The sequence below is a fragment of the Leopardus geoffroyi genome, chromosome D2 (assembly GCF_018350155.1).
Source record: "Leopardus geoffroyi isolate Oge1 chromosome D2, O.geoffroyi_Oge1_pat1.0, whole genome shotgun sequence".
Lineage (NCBI taxonomy): Eukaryota > Metazoa > Chordata > Mammalia > Carnivora > Felidae > Leopardus > Leopardus geoffroyi.
The window spans coordinates 75,342,053-75,358,338 of record NC_059334.1 but is presented as its reverse complement, the minus strand read 5'-3'; the positions used below and the strand labels follow the sequence as shown (position 1 = coordinate 75,358,338).

The following is a 16,286-nucleotide window of genomic DNA, read 5'->3' as shown; positions in this document are numbered from 1 at the left end:
TTCACCGCAGAAGCGCTGGTCGGCACTTTAAAGTGTCGTTGTCCTGTTCTGGACCCCTGTGATTGTGGTGGGCTGGGAGGACTGGTTTTGTGAGAAGGATGCTCTCGACTGCATAAGCTTGTTCTACAGCACGAGGGAGGAGGGTCATGCTGTGGTGGTGGGCCGGGCTCTGGCCGACCTGCAGAGTCCCCACCACTGGTGGTTCTTTCGAGGGAAGGAATGGTTCAGTATTGCTTCTCATAGGAAATTGTTTTGAAGTTTTACTCCTGAATTAGGTGGTCTTTGATCTTCAATTAATTATAGCACTTGTTATGTTTTTTCATAACTGTTGACTTTAGAGTGTCTAAACGAGTTTCATAGTTGAAGTTAGGGCTCTGAAGTTAAATTTTAAATTTAAATTTTTAACTGTTCTGAAGAGTAGAAGATTTGAGAGGTTTTTTTTTTAAAAGTCTCTCCGTATCAGATTGTTATTATTACCTTATATATGAAATTGTCCCTTCTTGATATGGGCCAGATACGGCTGTCATTCATTGTCAAAAATTTGAGGTTTGTGTAGAGGAGCCTTATGAATACTAGGATTCCTTGTGCAGAATCTTTTAAACGACTCAGTTTTATGAACTAGTCTTCTCTTTCACATTATACATTAGATGTGTTCTAGGAAAAGAAGTTTTAAGTCAAGCATCATTTTAAAAACAGTGATCTATTTTATGAGTTTGGGTTTTGTTAATGGTAGACACCCTCTATATGAGTGACATCTGACTAAGAAAGTTATGGTGTTTTCTAAACAAGGAAACCGGTGCTGGCCAGACTTGCATCTGGCCAGGATTTTGCCAGCACTCAATATTCTATAAATAAATGTAAGCATAAAAGGAAAAGATTTAGTGAGGCCAGATTTCGTATTCTCTTGGTAGTTTAGCATCATTGCACGCCAGCAGGTTTGCACTTCGGTTTGGGATCCTGTTTCACTGTTTTACATGCACCCCTTTTGCTCATGCTAAAGTCTACTGTGAATCCAACAGAAGAAATAGACATTGAAGAATGTCCACGCTGGAGGCGGCAAGATAAAAGCTAAGAAGAAATGTAAGGCTAGAAATCTAGAGAGGCTCATGAAAATCTGTGATGCAGTTTGGAGAAAACTAGCATGAATTTCTAGTCCATTATTTTATTTCTCTGGAGCAGAGGCTGATCTTTTGCCATATGTGAGAGAGCCCTTTTATTCTGTATTCAGTCCATCCTCAAGAATGTAAAACAGAACAGACTTCTTAATCTTGTGTCTACTGTGCAATCCTTCTCCGCACCCGCCTCCCCCCCCCCCCCCCCCCGCCAACCAACCCCCAGTTTTCTCTCTTTCTCCTCCTCCCTTCCTACCTTCTTTTTTCAAACACTGTCAAGCTAAACCTGCGGCTCAACCGATTATATGTATTTATGACACTGCCATCACCTGTTTTCTTAACATTGCAGAAAGGGTTGTATTTTTATTTTTATTTTTATTTATTTATTTATTTATTTATTTAATTTAAAAAAAAAAAATTTTTTTTTTTTCAACGTTTATTTTTTTTTTGGGACAGAGAGAGACAGAGCATGAACAGGGGAGGGGCAGAGAGAGAGGGAGACACAGAATCGGAAACAGGCTCCAGGCTCTGAGCCATCAGTCCAGAGCCTGACGCGGGGCTCGAACTCACGGACCGCGAGATCGTGACCTGGCTGAAGTCGGACGCTTAACCGACTGCACCACCCAGGCACCCCAAAGGGTTGTATTTTTAAAATGTAGTATTCCCAATATCCAGAGCTGTAATTAGTTTGTATTAAATGCAGCTATAATTGTGTTTCTGGAAGTAGTTCTGGGACTTACTAACCATTCTGTAATCAGAACGTAATTATTTTGAATCTATATAGAAATTTCTTTAGAACAAATTTCACTCATTAATTGCATTATAAAAATCTCAAATATTCCTTAGTTGAATCAATTTGATGAGTCACCAGTCATTATTGAAGTAGTTTTATATGTATTTCATGGATACTTTTTGGCATGAAAAATCCGTTAAATTTTAATAATTTTAAGAATAATTGCACAATGTCTGATTTTTTTTTTTAGTTGTTTATGAGAGGAAACAGTTCCTGTATAGTGTATCTTTTTTCAAATTTATTTATTTATTTATTTTTAGCAGAATGCTTTTCCCAATCAGAATCGTACATGGAACTCCAATACACAAATCATATAAAAAGCCAGCTGCCCTGAGGGAGTGGGAGGGAGGGAGGAAGAAGGGTAGTGGTGTGGAGGGGGCAGAAGTGGTAGCAGTGGAGGGGAGAGGTGTAGAGGCGCCACGCGTGACTGTTCCACTGGCATTAATTACAGAGCATTATCTTTTGATCCCCAGGTGATCCCTGTGGGTGTGTGTAGGTGGGGCCAGTATTCTCATAATGTAGATTGACTAAAGCCTAGCATGATTTACTGTAAGAAAACAAACAGCAGGTAAGAAGTGAAATGAGACTTTAACCAAAGTCATTTGGTCTCAAATCTAGATGTTTCCTAAGTAATAGCCCAACTTTGTTTTTATTTATCTGATTTAAATAATTTAAGTAGGTATGATTTATACATAAAGGTAATACCACTAATTCTTAGTTCTGCCTTACCCCCCCTCCCCCCCCACTTCTTTTTGGAGAGATCACCTATTTTTTTTCCCTTAGATATTTGGGTCTAATTAGAGTACAGCAAACTGTAGCAGACAATTCATTTATATTCAGCTTTAAAAATTGAATATATTATCTAAATAAATGAATATTTAACAGTAACATTTCTATAGAAATATATTGTGCAGCTTGACTGAAGGAGCCTTAATCACATGTTAAAGAGATTGTGCATATGCACATATGGAGGATTGGTCCTTAATGTTAAACCTAGTACCCAGAAGTTTCTTTGATGTTTGTCATCCTGCCTTTTTGGCATCTGCAGCAAAACTGTTAGTTAGAGGTTACTTACTGCCTCGTTGGGGACCTATTAGATACCGGCCTTCGATGATTTTCCGTCTGTGGCCAAATGGGCACCCTAACTGGTCTGTACTGAGGTATAGATAGCTTTAGCTAAATTCTGATTCCCGCCGGAAGGCATCTTAGAAGCACACCTAGGCCCTGCTGGGTCATCAGTGCTTCTGTGCCTCCTCGCACCTTCTGTGGTGTGAGAGACATCATGGACGATTCCAGGAAAGGTACTCTCGGGTCCAACTTAAGAGTGTAAAAGCCTTAATACTCAAATCTTACTTCATGAGACTACCTACTGACTCTACGTTGAATTCTTGGGTCTTATGCTTGGGGCTGAGCCCTTGATGATTTGTGATGGTCTGTAGCCATACAGAGCTAAGCCTTATGTTGGTTTTAATAATGGTACCCTGATTTAGATAAAATAATATGACCAACTTCTTTATCGAATGATGCTACATTCTAAATTTTTGCTAGGTATTTTACATATATTTCCTTTGACCCTTACCATAAACTTGTGGCGACTGTGGTATCACTTTTTTTGTGAGGGTGAGGTGGCTGTAACCTGTAGAGGTTTAGGAATCACCCAGAGTTTCTTGGCTGTAAGTAGAGGAGCTCAAATTTGAACTCTGGGTCTGACCTCACCAGCCATGTTCTTTGTAAACCATTATTAACTTGCAGTCTTAACATAGTGGAAATATTTTACCTTAGGATGCTTTTCCACAAGTGAAGCATTTCGAGTGTATTTGGAATGTTAATGTCTTCTTATAGAAGCAGAAAGTTTGGGTGTGCATACAGAATCAGAGATTTTTCAGAGCCAAATGGCACTATTATATTTTATTTAAATAAACTGTCAAAAAGAAAAGAAAGAAAAAGGAAAAAAGAAAAGGGAGGAAAAAATCCCAGTTCTGTCTAGTGAAATATGTTGAATAAAAAAAAAAAAAAAAAAAAAAAGAGCTAAAAACAAAGTTGAACATGTAAGTGGAATTTTATTTCTAGGAGAGAATTTGGGTTATCAAGCCAGTCGTCTCTTTTTCTTTAAGGAAACCAAGGCTTTGCCCTTCCTTTAGGGAAATCTCATTTGCCCGGAGCCGTGGCCACCTCTCCTGGCTTCTGTTCCAGTCTCTGTCTACTGTATTACACCAGTGCTGGGAATGGCTGGGGAAATGGGAGTGGGTTGGTGGCGAAGCAATAGATTTGTAATTTTAGCTGACTTATTTATTTATTTTTTTTTCAACGTTTATTTATTTTTGGGACAGAGAGAGACAAAGCGTGAACGGGGGAGGGGCAGAGAGAGAGGGAGACACAGAATCGGAAACAGGCTCCAGGCTCTGAGCCATCAGCCCAGAGCCTGACGCGGGGCTCGAACTCACGGACCGCGAGATCGTGACCTGGCTGAAGTCGGACGCTTAACTGACTGCGCCACCCAGGCGCCCCATAGCTGATTTATTTTTAAGTGAAAATTATACTTACAAGCTCAGCAGTTGATGTAAGTTTCTAGAGGAGGGGAATATCGGGAATATCCTTGTTTTCTGCCCTTGTGATGTTAACTGGATATGGTGGTTCTGTAAAAACCAAAAGGACGTAAGTTAGCAAGTTGATGCAGCGAAATGACTTGACAAGCGGATCATTGGTTTATTCAAGGTATTGGTGGTAAGAAGTAGAATGGATTCCTTTTTATTCACGGATGTATGGTTACTCAGGTTCTGGAGGAAAAGAGTGCAGCAGCCAGGACTTACCTAATCTTAGGAAGCCTACGGAATTGGAGGGAAATGCATAAACTTAATAAGTGGAATAAGCCAGACAGGCCCAAGAATGGATGCTATTAGTGACCAGGTTGTTGAAATAAAAGGTTGAGATCACTGGCTCCCCCAGAATTTGTGGAACAGGGAAAACTGGAGTTTGCTGTTAGTATTTTCTTTTCTTACTTGTTTGAGGAGATACTTAATATTCTGTTCAGGAAGGAGTGCCCATTAGGCCATTGTGTTAGCATTTCTTAAATAAAATGCTTTACTTATACTGTAAAAATAGTAAACAAAAAGGTCCAGAGGCAGGTACTGTGCTAAGCTCTGGGAGTCCAAGATGGAGAAGGTATTCTCCACGCCCTAAAGGAACGAGTATTCTAGTAATGGAAAGATTTATATATAAATAAGTACAATAAAATATGACTCTTTTTTAAACCATTGGGGTATTAATACCCCAATATTACTGTTGTGGAATTTTCTTGTCCAAGTGGTGGATAAATGTTCCTCCTTTGGGTGGGTGTCCTTTCAGTATTAATGCAACCGTGGATTATTGCACTGTGATCACTAACCCAGTAACATGTAAGAAGACCAGGCCGGGTGCTGGGACACACCACACCAGTGACACACATGTCTGTCCTTAGTCAGCCTGGAACCCAGCTGGGGAGACAGACCCACAACTCACTGTAGTGTGTTGGACCCACAAGTGCCGAAGAGAGTGGCGAGAGCAGTGTGGAAGGCAGTTAGGTACTGGGCACGGGGCAGAGTGAAGCAGGATCGGTGGATGTGTACTGGTGAGGGAACCTGCAAAGGTGGAGACGATGACATTCGCCATGAGCTGTACAAGGACGGTTAAGATTTTTCCAGTAGAAACACATCAGAGGCACAGGGGACATAGAAGAATAGTAAATGTGACCAGAGATTGGGAAGTATAGCATTGCCCGAGATGGGGTTAAGAAAGCATTTGGGGACCCTATTGTGAAGGGATTTCAGTGCAATAAAAAGGAATAAAGAAGTGATCATGTTTTCAAGCTGACTAATGACATGGTATCTCTACTTTAGAAAAATAGAAGACTATATTGGAGAGGGTTCTCATCTTCCAAACAGGAGATGACGAGGCCCTGAAGAAGCCCAGGAAGGTGGCATGAGATACCCTACAAAAAGAGTTAAAATAAGAGAAGGATTGGAGGCACTGAAGACTACCGAGGATTCTATTAGGGGTGACTCAGTGGGTGGTCATCTCTAAGGGGGAAGCAGGGAAGGAAGTGATGAACTTGGTTTTAGGCATAACAAAAAGTTGGAGACCCTACCTTTGCAAGGCTTCAATATGAAGGTAACTAGGAAGTAGCTGGAGGTGTAGATCTTGGTATAGCTGAGAGCTCAGATGGTTTGAGTTACATAGAGATACAGAGAGCAGCTTATAAGAAGTAATTGAAGCCCTGGGACTGAGTACGTTACTGAGAAGAGGGAAGAGTAAGAAGAAAAGGGGGCCAATCACAGAACCTTGATGACCGTTATAATTAGAGTTATAATTCAACAAGAGAAGATGAAGGGCCTCCAAGGAAATTGAAGGTCGGTATTTGGGGAGATATTTTAAGAATAAGGATATAGTTGACATAGTAGATGATCAAATAGGAGGAGGACAAAGTGCCATTTGTGACTGTAGAGGGAGCAAGTTTCAGGGAAGGATGTGGACCAGACGAATGGAGGATGGAATTTGGGGGAGGGGGTGACATGAGGCAACCGTACATTGTTTTACAAGAGAGAAATGAAGTGCCAGCCTAAGAAGAAATCAGTTTAAGGAAAGCAAGCTGTGTCATGCCGTCCACCCCCAGGTCCAGAATGGGGTGGACAGGTGTGTTTGTAGGGTGAGAAAGATGAAGCAAAGAGAAGGAGAACATTTAAACACAGGCTTCTGAATGACAGGTAAGCAGGTAGGACTGTGATGAGGGCAGGTGGTGGGGTTAGTTTTGGAAAGAGATGATTCTTTCTCGGAGGCCGTAGGGGCAGAGGGACAGTGCGGGTGAAGATTCACCTTGTGAGGTTGGATGAGGGGAAGGTTGTAGAAAGGACACAGAACATCCAGTACCTTTGGTTCTTCTCTTCCCCTTCTCTCCTTGTCTCAGCCTCCCATGAAGTAGAGGGTGGGGTTGTAATCTGAGAAGGAAGGAGGTAGGGTTGAGGGGATTTGAAAAAATTAAAAAAGTAACAATTTCTTAGAGGAATGTGGGAATTCTCAAGGGCAGAATTCAGCGCCCACTCAGCTAAGTTTGAAAAACAACTTTTAGTAGAAGCCAGTGAATTGAGTTACTGGGTTTTCTCTGCCACTGCTGAGACACCTAGGTGTTAAAGTGGTAGAAACAAGTGCTTGGGAATGGCCAAAACAAAGTAAGATGTTGGAGGAAATTAAAAATCTTGCTTAGGTCGGTGGTTCTCAAACTTGGGCCCAGTTAGCATCAGTGGACTTCTGGTCCCGATCCCAGTTTCTGATTCAGAGCATTTGTATTTCTAACAGGTTCCTGGGTAATACTGATGCTGTTAGTCCAGACTTAGACTTTGACAACCGCTGGCTTAGAGTTTGAAAAGGTTAATCATCGGTTGTAGGTCAGAGAGGGAGGATAGGAGAATCCAGAAAGGGACTGGAGGACGGCGGGAATAAATACAGTGGTGCCAGGATTAGGGTTACAAACGAAGACAAGGCAGGTTCACTGGCTGCAAAGACTTGGGATAAGTGGAAGGACAGAATCTTGAGTTCTGAGAGAATTCCAGATTGTAAAGCTTTGGAACTGGAGCTTTCAGGTGATGTGTAGTGCGTGGCCCAGAGCAAGCCTATTCAGAGTATTGGTCTTCCAGAAGATACAGAGCTTGTGTCTGAATATAACTCCGTGTACTGCTTTCTTTTTGGAGAAAGTCCTGCTGTCCTCTTCCCTTACCCCTTTCCCCTAAAAAAAAAAAAAAAAAAAAAAAAGTCAGAACTATATAGGCATGTAGTTGATTTGCATCCTGGCACAAGCTCAGTTCATGGACTGGCACCATTCACAGACCTGAACTGGTACACAGACCACACTTGAAGTGTCCCCGGCCTCGAGTATGGACTCTGGGGTGGGACATTAGTTAGAGGTCCCTGGGGATGAAGGACGTTGGAAAAGTGAGTCCAGCATGCTTTTTGGACTATGAGGAGGAGGACTATGGGAGACTATTTCTGCAGAAATACAAAAAAGAGTAGCTGGCGACCGATCAGTGATCGTAGGACCTGCATGGGAAAAGGACAGGAGAGCCACCTGGCCTGGGTTCAGGGACTAGGGCTGTTGAATGATGGTCTCGGGCTGCAGTTGGGAGCAAGGAAGAGAAAAGGCTGTCATCCTCTCAGGTCCTTCCTTAGGTGGGATGAGGGATTGTGTGGAAGAACGATCCTCACTCAGCAGGGACACTGGTGATAACCTCCCGGGTCTGTGTTCTGTAATCTTTTTACGCAGATTATGTGTGGGCATTTTTAAGTCTTGTTTCCGCAGAGGCTGCACAGGAACGAAATTTCTCCTCGTTGATGGGTATAATCAAGCAGTTGGCTGACGGGAGGAGGCATTCCTGGGTCCCCTTTACGAGATGAGGGAGAAGTCGGGAACTGAAAACGTAGAAGACACATGCGCTAAGCCATTGTTAGGGCAAAACGTTCTTGTGAGAAACGTCTTAGACCATTTAAAAATTTTTTAATTTTCCGTAGTAACTATTTCCACGAGCTAAAACTCAATTATATAAGTCTAAGCGTCTTTCCATAAATGTGTGATGAACCCTACCTCGTCTGTTTGGTAATCCCATGAAAATTTTAATTATCGTTTCCTAAAGCATCTTCAGCTGGTAAATAAATACGTTTCCATAGGAAAGTAAAATCATTCTGGTATGTAACTTTCCTCCTGTATTTAATATCCAGCTTAATCCCTCTAGTCAGAGACTAGACAGGCTGTTGAAGGAGGGCCTTAGGCTACAGGAGGGGGCAGTAGAGAAAAGAGGCAGAGGAAAGGGGTGGTTGAGAACACAGGCTCTGGGCACACCCAGGTTCATGTGATGGCCTTACCACTTACAGACTCTGTGACCTTGGCCTACTTAGTCTGAGGCCTCTCTGTTTCCTCGTGTTCAAAACAGGATAGCAGTGTTGTTTTGTGGAGTTGTTATGAGGGTAAATGAGCTTTCTTATAGTACTAAGCCAGTAATAATAATAAGCATGCCATCGATTTAACCATTATTATCATTAACATCGTATGGTTAGTAAGGGAAAGCGTAGTCCTTGAAGTCACAGAAGTCTGGATTGGCATCTCCTCTTTCTTAGTTCAAGAAGTTATCGGACCTCGAAAAGCCCTATGATCTCTCTGCGTGGCCTTCTCCTCAGTAAATGGGAGTGGTACAGACTGCCACAGGGCTCATTGTGAAAATTAAATGACCTAAGTATGCAACGTGTTCGGCATAGTCCTGTGACATAGTCTTTGCTGGCAGATGTTTGCCTTTCATTCCTGCCTTTAAGTTTTAGGTTTCTTTACTTTCTAGTCCGGCCTTGAAAAGAGCATCGACCAGGCTGTGGAAGAGTGGGACATCGAGAAGGCGGAGGAACTCAGCAACCAGCTGGCCACGCGAGAGGTGAGTCAAACTGGTATTTGCAGATTTTCTAAAATAAATGTACATTCTTTTTGTGATCATGAGTAAGTTCAGTATTCAAATATTTGATCTTAGATTTTCTTTTCCGCCCATTTTCTTCCCTCTTATTCTGCCACTTATGCTGAAATGCTGGGTTTTACTTTTGTCTTTAATGTTTTTAATTCATTCTGGTTTGAAACTTGTGGTGGAAATAATCCATGATTGATATTCAACCCTAGATTTCACCTAGGTTTCAGAGAGCTTTTTGCCAGTTATGATGAAAAGACTGGCTTTCTTTTTCCATTTGCATCTTTAATTCATTTTAACTCTCCCTGAGGGCAGCTGTGCGCCACATCTCTCAACGTTCTCCTGGCCCTCGCTCCCCCACACGCTTTCTTACTGCATATTCTGAACTTCTCCCTCAGCCCTAAATAATTTTCAGCTTTATAAAACTTATAGTCTATAGTATAAAACTAGTAGATATATCGCATATTCTTTTTCCAAGTACACAAGGCTTCCAGAAGATTCTGGCCTGCACCTTTTGGGGGGAATATTTCTCCAATTGGGAATTGCTGTCAGGTGTCACTAAGCAAGAGCTAAGAGCTCATACTGGCGTATGTTTTATTGTTGTTAGTGTTGTTTTGTGGTTCTTTTTTGTCCTCTTTGGGAAAAAAGATCGACCATAGCTTTCCCATTTTGGGTAAGCTGCCTACTTACTTCACCTTATTCTTTTTTGTTTTTGTTTTTCTTTGCTTTTGCCTTTTTTTTTTTTTTTTTTTTTTTAGGGTTTATTTATTTTGAGAGAGCGAGTGCATGAGCAGGGGAGGGGAAGAGGGAGAGAGAGACTCTCAAGTAGGTTCGACGCTCAGCACAGAACCCGACTCAGGGCTCGATCAGACGAACCATGAGATCACGACCTGAGCTGAAATCAAGAATTGGATACTTAGCTGACTGAGTTGCCCAGGTGTCCCAACTTCACCTTATTCTTAAACTCTACTCCCTGGTGTTTAATTACATAGGCAGCATCATAGGTCATCTGTGTAAACTGTTGGCCACATGTGCTATTCTTTCTTACTTGCCTGCAGGTGAACATTGTTCTACACTGAGATTAATGATGGAATTACTATTTCGGTAAATTCTTCTATGGAAACACCATCTCACCCTTCTGTCTTCCAGTGTCAGACAATCTGTTGATGGCTGTTTGCTGGTTTGTTTTCTGTTCTTGGCTACAGGCCATAAGTATCTGGGGTTTTTATGTAGGGAGATGAACAAGTTCAGAAGTGAGGCTTAGGGATTCAGAAGTTACCTTTTTTTCTCATAGGCCTTTAAAATCAGTTGTAACGTTAAATACTTCTGTTTATAATGTGTCTGTGTATTTATTTATTAACGGCTAATCTAAAGGAAATTATGAAGTTCTGAGCTTGAGTTTGGGACATAGGTAAGAAGCAGCATAAATGGCAGTTATGCAGCCTTTCAAAAAGTGACATTTTGGGGCATCTGGGTGGCTCAGTCAATTGAATGGCCAGCTTTGGCCCAGGTCCTGATCTCAAAAATAAACAAACATTAAAAAAAAAAAAAGAAAAAACTTTAAGGAAAAAAAAGCGACATTTAAAAAAAATCAGTTTCCTTTTTTTGTTAAAATTCATTCTTCCCTTCCCAGCTTATATTTCTTGTGCTGTAAGTTTGACATTTGCTCTCTTTCATCTTTAGAGTAGCCGTGTTTTGATTTTATTGATTATAGCCTTCATTGGATAGAATAGCATTTTATCACTCTGTTTTCAAATAGAAAGATTCAGGGATAACCTTTTAACGAAATGAATTTGATAGTGTGTTGAATGGTCCTGCAACCTCTGTTGGACTTAAGTGTTAGCTGGCAGTTAGTAGAGTGGCTACTTCAATTTGATAGGTACTTGACACTTATCTCTGCAAATCAGCTGTGTGTCAAAAGACCATCTTTAAAATTCTGTTCAGCAGTAGAGCACTTAGTGTTTGTTGGTTCTGTTTTGGCACTTGGCACTTCGTTTTCCACAGAGCTGTTGTTAGAGGTAGTAGGTAAGCGTCTTGGGTAGCCTGCAAATATACACAATGTAGCAAATTATATCAGTAGTTTATATCATCTCCAAATTTGGGGGAGTCCACCGTGAAATGTCAGAGGAGGGTGGGGAGGGACATGTTTATGGGGCTGGAAGAGAGTAAAGTAGTATGGCTGTAAGGGTAGGGAGGGGTGGACACAGTAGGAGGTAGGGACACATGATGGAGGTAGGGAGGAGTGGCTGAAGACATAAGTGGCAGAGACTTTCAGAGACTGAAGGTGTTTAGGGCGGCAACACCAATCACTGGTCTTGGTCACCTGTAAATAGGTAGGTGTGGAAGCTTTTGGCAGCTTTTTCTGAATCTCTCATTTGGGTCAGAAGCAAGGCTCCCTAGAGAACCGGTACTTAACATATACCACTAAAGTGCATTTTGTGACACGTGCTTGAGCACGTGTCTCTTGAAGCCCTTTAAAAATTGTGGGTGTTTGTTCCTGTTTGCTCTCCAGTGAATGCTATACCATCAGCGTGTGGCTGATCTCCGAGATGACTGTATAGTTCCAGTAAAGCTAAGGATAGAAGCCTAATAAAAACAAGCAGGGCCTTAGGGTGTGGCTTCCTGATTGTTTTCAGAAATGCTGCAGACTTCTTTATCTTTACCTCTCTCCCAAAGATCATGGGACGGACTGGTGTACCCTGGTTGGTGCTTGTCCGTTCTTCCTTTTGGAAGACCCAGGAGTTGTATATTTTGTGATCTCTACCAAATAACAAGTTGGCTGTGACTCATCCAGTGGCCCCAGGTCAGTAGGTTTTCTCAGGTCCTTGCTTATTGACAGAAGAAAGAAGAATGCAAGGCCTCATCTACAGCATTAAAATGTGGGCTCCACATGACCCATCCGTGGCTGGCTGTTTTTCTGGTTTTTGGCTTTTTCAGTTCATTAGCACCCCCACCTGAGGCAAGGGTGATTCGGAGAGAAGCATTCACTTTACTGCAGGCTCTATGTTTTTCATAGGTAAAGTTAGTAATGCTAAAATTTTAAGAGTTGAATACATTTGATTTTTTTTTAAAGTTTTATTTTGAAATAATTTTAGACTTTCAGAAAGTTGCGAAGTTTATGAAAAGATTTTCTATTTACCTTCACCCAGATACCCAAGATGTTAACGTTTAACATTTGCTTTGCCATTCATTCTAATTTATATACCTCATTTAGATTTGCCAAATGTCTCACAGATTTCCTTTATAGCTAAAAGAACAGTTTCTTTTTCCTGGTCTAGGACATTGCATTTTGTTGTCATGTCTCTTTATTCTTCTTTAATCTGGAAAGTTCCTCAGTCTGTATTTCTTAGGACATTAGCATTTTTGAGGAGTAGAGGCCAGTTATTTTCCAGGATGTCCTTCAATTTTGGTTTGTCTGATGTTTCCTCATGCATTTTTGGCAGGGGTGTTGCAGAAATGATTCTGTGTCCTTCTCAATGCAAGATATCAGGAGGCACATGATATCTGTCTGTCCCAATTTTTGATGTCACTTTGAGTTTTTGGTTAAGGTGGTGTCACCAGGTTTCTCCACATTATTGTAACGTGACTGTTGTCCCATATGTAATTAATACGTATCTCATGGAGAGATGGGAGAGAATTTGAGACTATGTAAATATTCTATTTCTCATTATACTTTACCCAGTAGGTTTAGCATCTACTGCTAATTCTTTTCATCTTTGGGACGGTTATTATTATGGTGGTTGCCAAACCAGATCTTTAAAACATTATGTGATTGAACTTTTCATCTTTACCTGGCAAACTAAACCCAAAATTTGCCTTGAATGAGATAGTGGATTATGTAATCTTCTATGTATACGTTAAATCTCACAGAAAAACCTGGACAGTCGAGAATTGGATATAGTTTTTTTAAATGACGCACTTGGGAGGGATGCCTTCCCCGCTAGCAGTGATCGCTTGTGAGCTTCCCTTTCTCTGCCGTTTGAAGGCGCATGTCAGAAAGCACGGAAGATGTGCCTTCCCAGCTGCGGAGACGTGTGTTTTCTTTGAGGATATTAGGTTTCTTTTTTTGTGCTTTGTTTTGTTATGCTGCTGTTTTAGAAATGGGAATTGCATGGCACTGACTAGGTATTTTCCATTTTAAGGGTGTGATTTCCTGTTACCTTTATGACAAGTGAGATTGCTTCAGAAATACAGGATATTTTCATCACTTGTAAGGATGAAATGTTTTCCTCAAGTGTTTTTTTTTTTTCTTTTCTTGCTTCCATAGAAATATAATGCCTTGTTTTAGTAAAATAAATTAAACTTATTTAGTGTGGTGTTACAGAATTCTGATTACAAGAAAAAATAAAATTCTCTTCTCTTCCTTGTATAAGTGAGTGGCAAAACATCTGGAAAGTGTTTGCTGTTCAGGCACAGACATTGGGAAGATACTGATGTCGTGTTAATTAAACACCCGTGAAGAATGACTAAAGTAATCAAGATGGTATTCTTGAATAAATAGTTTAGTTTGAGATTTAATTTTTCATATTTATCCCCTTGGTGCTAATCACCATGGATATGAGAGATGGGATTTTGAGAAATAAGTAATTGTGAGTTTGGGGCAGAAACCCTTTATGAATTAAATGTATACGTGCATGGTAGGTGTCCTTTTGGAAATCAGGTATATTGGTTTTTAATCAGTCCCGTTTTCTTTTTTCAAGAAGCAGTGACTGGGACCTACTGATAAAGCCTTTGCTCAGAGGCACAGACCCCAGAGTTCTTAAAGCCTTTTCCAACCATAATAAGTGAAACTAATTTTTGATGTTTAACATTTATAAGCCTGTGAAACTAATAGGGCAGCATGAGTATTGGAAAAAAAATGAAGCCCAAAGTAGAACCATGCCTGCGAATGGGCCTTGAACACAGTTCCTCCAACAACAAAACAAAACAACGGTCTGCCAGTTGTCCGTGCGCTGTCCTTGTGACAAAGCAAATGCATACTTTTCCCAGAATCATATTCCCTTAAGTTTATGATGACATCAAAGATATATATTATCTGGTTTTAGGGGAAGGCTCAAATTCACATGTTTGAGGTCTTGACTGTGCTAACATCTTTGGTTTTGCCATGTTGTAATGTAGTTGTTCTGGGACTGTCCCTCCTGTTGATTAAATACTTACTTTTCATTAACAATCTTGGAGGAGATAGAGAGGAGAAATATACGTTGGTTTGTGTCATACTGATGAAACTGTTCTAATTTGAAAAAAGAAAGTTTTTTTTTTTTTTTTTTTTTTTACAAAAAGTATCATTTACACATACACACAAAGTATTTGAGCATATTTGTGACTTGTTAACCTCAGGCCTGAATTGGAAGTACATTCCATTCATTCATCGATAGTGATCCTGAACAGATTCCATCTTTTGGTACTGGTCTTTTCTGACACATTATCTTTTTTACAATCCAAATGATACCAAATTTTATAGAAATCAGTAGAAACAAACAGGCTAAGATTAAATGCTAAAGCCTCGGTTTACTTAAGTAGGCAGCGCTTAGGTTGGATGTCACATTTTGGAAAGGGGATTTTTCTCTAGGCATCTTCCTGTTAGCCTGACACGGATAAATAAAAGCCCCTTGGTTTGGCACCAGTGGGTTCCTACCAGGGAACGAATGACATCTGCATGAACTGGATACATAGCTCAGGTTGATTTCAGTTACAAGTGTGCAGTGTGGGAGTAGGAATGAATGGGGAGTAGAGGTTGCCTGTGAATTTCGTTTGAACTTTGTATAGCTTAGGACCTGAAAGAATACTTTTTCTGTAAATGACTCCCAACAGGATGGCCTTTGACAGCAACAACTAAACTCAATTCTTTGAAAACGTCAGTGCTTCATGTTGTAAGATTGTAATTATTTTGTGTAACCTAGAGAGGGTATTACGTTGGCAGTATGAATTAAACTGAGAATTAAATTTTAACTTTGTTAAATTAAGGCTACTTAAAGTTTTGGATTCTGAAACATAGGTAAAGTTAATAATGCTGAAATATAGATAGTTTGTCAATATTTAAATAAAGGTAGGAATGGCCTTTTGAAAAACCTGATGTTTGAATTGATGGGGTTGTGTTCTTTCCTAGTTAAATAAGTGCTGTCTTAATTTGGGGAGATTATTAATTTGTCGCCTATGCTTTATTTCTAGAGCAATTTCCTCAAAACTCTGAAGGCATTCTCATTGAAGAAGGGTATATATACATTTGAGATAGTTTCTGCATTTTATGTTCACATCTAAGACGTCCTTTCTCAGAAATGCTCGGGTGCTACGGCACTTGCTCTGGCATTCAGAATTTTTCCGGTGCGCTTCATCGTTAGGCTTTGGTTTCTCTGAGGGGTCTCTGGCTACAATTCAGTCTCTCCATTTTGGTTTTTAGTTTTCTGTTGACGTACATGCACTGTCATCTTAATGGAATAAGAGCTTCAATGACCCCACCCTCCCCAGATAATACAATTTTGTCAGATTTACCTATCAGAATACCTGGAACATTATCTTATATAGAGTTCAGAATTGAAATATTTGTTTAAATTTTTGAAATAGCGATTCTGTCAAACTTGGGAAGCTTAAAGTTACTCTTCAGCAGTGCTGTTTTCAAAGCTAATGTGTTTGCATTACATACCAAAAAATAAATAAATAAAAGCTGAATTGAAAGACCTATTACAGTGAAGCAAATCTTGTCGTTCTAAGCTCGTTTATTTTATAATCTGGAGGGCAAAATTATTTTCTTTTCATTTTTGTGGATACTTTTCTTGGGAAGAAATATCTTAACAACCGTGTTTCCAAAGGTAAAACGGTTCCTTCAGATACGAGGCTGAATGTATTTTCCCTTTAGCTGTTACAAGAATTCACCACTGGGATATGTGACCCTAAGAAGGATGGCAGGTACTTTGTATT

The 16,286-nt window shown here is 40.4% G+C and overlaps 1 protein-coding gene across 3 annotated transcripts in view; it reads left to right on the top strand.

The window, feature by feature from the left end:
• Positions 1 to 16,286, top strand: part of FAM204A (family with sequence similarity 204 member A) — a 39,542-nt gene that overhangs the window by 8,030 nt on the left and 15,226 nt on the right. For 2 of the 3 annotated variants that reach the window (XM_045439099.1, XM_045439101.1), the window contains exon 6: positions 9,258 to 9,347. In XM_045439099.1, coding sequence (XP_045295055.1) covers positions 9,258 to 9,347 — 90 coding nt within the window. Of the gene's footprint in view, positions 1 to 9,257; positions 9,348 to 15,539; positions 16,050 to 16,286 lie in introns of those variants that run through there. The other variant, XM_045439100.1, reaches the window with a different exon arrangement.